The 4957-nt window shown below is 38.9% G+C and overlaps 1 protein-coding gene across 2 annotated transcripts in view; it reads right to left on the reverse strand.

The window, feature by feature from the left end:
* Positions 1 to 2383, reverse strand: part of LOC116696137 (phospholipase A and acyltransferase 4) — a 4468-nt gene extending 2085 nt beyond the window's left edge. The window contains exons 1-3 of one of the 2 annotated variants that reach the window (XM_032526896.1): positions 2226 to 2383; positions 1726 to 1828; positions 1352 to 1593 (exon numbers count right to left, since the gene is read on the reverse strand). In XM_032526896.1, the coding sequence (XP_032382787.1) occupies positions 1352 to 1593; positions 1726 to 1828; positions 2226 to 2240 (360 nt within the window). In that variant the 5' untranslated portion in view covers positions 2241 to 2383. The other variant, XM_032526897.1, reaches the window with a different exon arrangement.
* Between the last annotated feature and the right edge of the window lie 2574 nt (positions 2384 to 4957).

Raw genomic sequence — 4957 nt, forward strand, 5'->3', positions numbered from 1 at the left:
TACCGTTTTATGGTCAAATGGCCTTTTGAATGAGAGTGCTAGGGGCACTTTTATGCTTGCCTCAAAATAGCTACTTTTAAACCACTAAGAAGGCTCGTCACAACATGAGACATTGCTCCAAGTATCACCAGGGGCTTTACCCATGAACTCAACATTGAGAACATTGTTGGTGTACACAGCGTTTACTAAAAAAGAAAAGTTTTGAGCAACTCAAATTAGCAGTTGTTGTTTACGATATCAGACATTCTCCCGGCCCAAAATAGGTGATCTCCAAATGCAAATGAGCGTTTTAGTAAACCTCTGTGTACACAAACAATGTTCTCAATGCTGAGTTCATGTGCAGAGCCCCTGGTGATGCTTGGAACAAAGTTCCACGTTGTGACAAGCCTTCTTACAGTTTTATGATTTTGATGTCATCATCATCTGACCATTCAAAAGGCCGTTAGACCGAAAAACGGTGGTGTTTAAAAGTGGCGCTTGTGTCCTAAATATGCTTTTGAACAAAGATTTGACTCAGGTACATTCAAAAAAAGACACAAAAATTTCTCATCATACCTGTAGTGCTATTTATCAATCTAGGTTGTGCCCAGTGTTGGAGATAACGACCAGAGAGAAGGCTGCCTTCTTTGAAAACTTCGACATGTTGGAACCAGATGGCACACAGCTTGTGGTGCTCAAAAAGACAAAAATTACTTATGAAAGACTCAGGTGTCTTTCCAGAAATCATGCCTTGGCCACTCAAGATACTTCACCTACCTGGTTGTGAGCAGTTTCGAATAGGAACTATTTTCTTTCCACCAAACTTCACCCCCCCATTCTGCATGATTATACAGTTGACGGTAGTGTGAATTAAATGCATTTAAATTTTGTGCACCACATTGTGATTGTGGTATGACAATGGAATAAAGGCAAAACATTTCCATGGCTGCTGTCTCCCACCACAATATAAATGTAAAAGGACTGTTCTTATATAACGCTTTTGTAGTCTTAACAACTACTCAAAGCGCTTTTACATAGTACAGGAACATTTCACTGTTCACACACATTCACACAATGTGGCCGAAGCTGCCGTACAAGGTGCCACCGGCTCATCAGATAAACACTCACACACATTTACACAACTCAGGGTTCAGTGTCTTGCCCAGAGACACTTTGACATGGGACTGGCCAGGGTTTGCACCACCAACCTTCCAATTGGCAGGGAACCACTCTACCACTGAGCCACATCCGCCAAAACGAGCTGTTAAAAAGCACTACAGGTAAGAGGGAAAATATGTAGTTTTTATATTAGGTTGAACTGTCCCTTTAAGCAGTCCTGCAAACAGAAGTATAAAAGCCACAAGACACCCACCTGTCGGGACTCTGCCTTGCCGTATCGTAGGTCTGTGACAAAGTGCTCGCAGTTTCTAGTCACGAGAGAGTACCGCAGGTCCCGACCCACCATGCTACAAGCCTCCTTCACGATGAGGTAACTCTCACGAGGCTGGTACTTGTCATCTAGGAGGTTGTTGACCTTGAACCTATCATTGCCCACCACTTTCCAGATCATCTCACGCTTCACCTTTCCTATGGTCTTCAGGGCAACATCACCACCTATGTGTGTTTTACGGAAGAGACAGACAGGAAAGAAGTTGAGTTGCCACTCATCAAGTCTTTTCTATTATTTTACATTTAGATGCATGCAAAAACAACATAATTACCAACAAACAATAACATTTCACTCACCCGGAGTAGTAAAATGAACGACTTCCATATTACCGATGTAGAGGGCCCAGTGCTGGTATAACCCACGGTCAATCTCGATCAGGTCTCCGGGCTTTGCATCAAGCTAAAATCATAAGAAAAACAATTAGAATGTACAAATCCTAAAAATAATAAACTTCACGTGTAGTCAGTACTGCAGGCACCCCCTGGAGGTTTTGACCATGTGTAAGAGCATGTGGGTGATTGACAGTTAAACCCATTATTTCGCCAAAATTAGCTTCTATAGGAAGTTGTTAGACTCCTTTCCTATTGCCAGTAGACAAGTATCCCGGTCTGCTTCTGTTATCTGTGAGTCACATTCGACATCCGGAACATGGAAGAAAACAATTGCTAATTTTTTCTGCTACAGCTTTCTAATACAGTGGACAAAATTGCAAACTCTAAATGTCAGGTTTAAACTGAAGCAGCTTTAAATATACACTTACTTTTCAGTGACGGCAGAGTTCAGTAGCAGGACTTACCTCTGTTAGATCCATCTCTTCAGTTCTTCTTCTAGCTGTTAGAGTAGCACCAACCTGCAGCTAATTTATACTGCCAGAAACAGAAACCTAAGTGTGCTTACGTCTCAGAAACGAATGTGCTTGCCTGATAACAAGTGTCAAACACAAAATGCCAACAGATATTAGAACGAAGTACACATTATATAACCAGTTGCACCAGTTTACGTGAGGAATTATTAGGCGGTGCTAAGTGCAATAAAGCAACAAAGGTTAAGTTTCACTTCTCGGGAGCTGTTCAGTAGGTGCACTCAGGCATTTGCATGACTAAACAAAGTTGGGCAAACACTCTTCTTAGTCAGAGCCAGCTACCCAGTTGGTTTAAGATAAAGCTAGTCAAACGAAGGTGAAAGCTTCTATATAACATTAGTAGATCATTTAGAAGAAAATATCCATTTGCATATTAAACAAATTAGACTAAAAGATTATTCCAATGAAAATACTGTGGCACAATTTCAGTAATTGGTGCTGCACAATATGAGGAAAATATGCAATTTGGCCTAACGTTGACTATCGCAATAATAATAACTTGTGATAAACATTTAACAACATAGCCTACTCAGTTCTGCTGCTTTCGGTATTTTGCTAAAATACAACAAATTGCTCTTTAAATTTTAAACAAATGACAAAAAATTTTAGCCATGATGTGTCTTGTCAATTAAATTAAGTGTTATTTCTTTTGGACAAATGTTTAAACGGTTCAGATGAAATACCTGTCATTCTATACTATGAGCCAAACAGAAACTTACATGTTATCAACCTCCTAACTCCTGTTAACTTATAAATGACTAGAGCTATCCAAAGTTTATTCTTGTTCAATTTGTTGGTTAGATCATTGTTCGTTTTTTGAAGTGTATTAATCTGATGTGGGGATCCTAAATACGCTGTTCTGTAATCCACATGTCCTACTAAACCGGTTGCACTCATTTAAATCTCATCTCATTCAAACACCTCTGAGTTGTAGCTCAACCCTTTAACAGCTAATTTAATAAAATGAAGGGTTTTATTTGGGCACTGGTCTATACAAATAATTAATGCATACAGACAGGGAGAACTGAAGGCTTTGTTAGCAATGATTAGCGGTTAGCTCGCTCCGTTATAACGATATGGAGCGGAGGAACTTCTGTGGTTAGCCAAATTAGCTGTTAACTAAACTAATGTTAGCTTCCCGGTGGAGGCTAATGGCAAACGGCTACAACTTTGACCAGAAGAGTAGATCAGATCATGCAGTGTTGTAAATCCTCGTAAAACAGGATTATCATCTGCGCATGCGTGACAATCTTGCACATGCCATATCAGGTGTAGACAGAGATTGCCGCAGAGAGGGGTAACAACCAGATTCTGATAAATTACGATTGGGGAGCTTTCACAGCAGCGTGGCTGCAATGCTTCTATAGTTTTATTAGTATATTTATGTTCCAGGCAATTTGTGTTTTCACAATCTTCTAGTCAAACCTGTAATTTACTACTGGTGAACTTGTACAAGATTGTTGTACTCCTAGTTAACATCACACACACATAAATGGCGACACCCTTTTAATGCTGTACAAATGCGGGTGATTAACATTGAGAAATAAATATGCAATGTAAAGTAATTCCGCACATTGTTATCACAACGAAACGCGATAGTGTACTACAGGTTATAATCATTAAACTAATCCTAAAACATGGTTAAATTGAATGTTTTATTGGCACAAATTACAATCGGCAGTGTCTTAATTCCTCTGGCAGGTAAAGGGCCGCGACTTAAGATGTCTACACTACAGAGGATGAAAGAGGATGGTGGACAGACCGGTTAGTTTAGACATTAATCTTGGTCCTTTGTGTTAAGGCCCCTCCTTACCTGGTTTGACCCAGATTTGTCTGTTTGCTGGCGTACCTTAGAAAGTGCTATGACAGAACCTTGGTCACTCCCTGACATCCTCTTTGCCTCCTTCCAGTCTTTCCTCTGTTTTTTTATTTTTTTATTGGTACTGAGACATGTTCTCATTTCTCAACATATTGTATGTAATCTTGACATAAAAACAACAAAAACAACTTAACATCTAAGTTTAAATCGGCTTTACTAATGTTTTATGAAGATGGAATAGCTTTCAATAGCTTTCAATACACGCAGTACATTTTCGGGAGAAACACTGAATCTAACTGTTGTTTGTTTACAAAAAACTCTGCACGGCATAATAATAATAATTATGTTAATAATTATGTTTTATAAAGCCATATATTTTACAACTAGCAATCTACTGCACGTGTGTAACGTGTTTTCGAAGCGAATAGTATAAATACAGCTACTACCCATCCATGATTGAGTGAGTATAAAATAGAATGTAGGTAGTATGTATATATTTAATCGCGATTTATTGCATTAATGTCATAGTTAACTCATAATTAATCGCAATTAATCACACACATTTTTATCTATTCTAAATGTCCCTTGATGTCTTTTTGTCCAATTGTTTTTTTCTCATTTTAATGCTCTTATCAACATGGAAAAGTGTTTTTTTTTAATTGAAAACAACATTGGCATGTAGCCTACTGTAGTGTTCAATTTTCCACTAACATTCTCACTTAGAGCAAATAATCTCTCACACAATGTATCACTGTCCATCAATAAAAGGGTGAAAGTAATACTTTGGCCAGGGGGGGGGGAGCTGCCATCAGCTGTGTGCTTGGCCATCAAGTGGTATTTCAGACTG

Source organism: Etheostoma spectabile, chromosome 9 (assembly GCF_008692095.1).
Source record: "Etheostoma spectabile isolate EspeVRDwgs_2016 chromosome 9, UIUC_Espe_1.0, whole genome shotgun sequence".
Taxonomy (NCBI): Eukaryota; Metazoa; Chordata; class Actinopteri; order Perciformes; family Percidae; genus Etheostoma; species Etheostoma spectabile.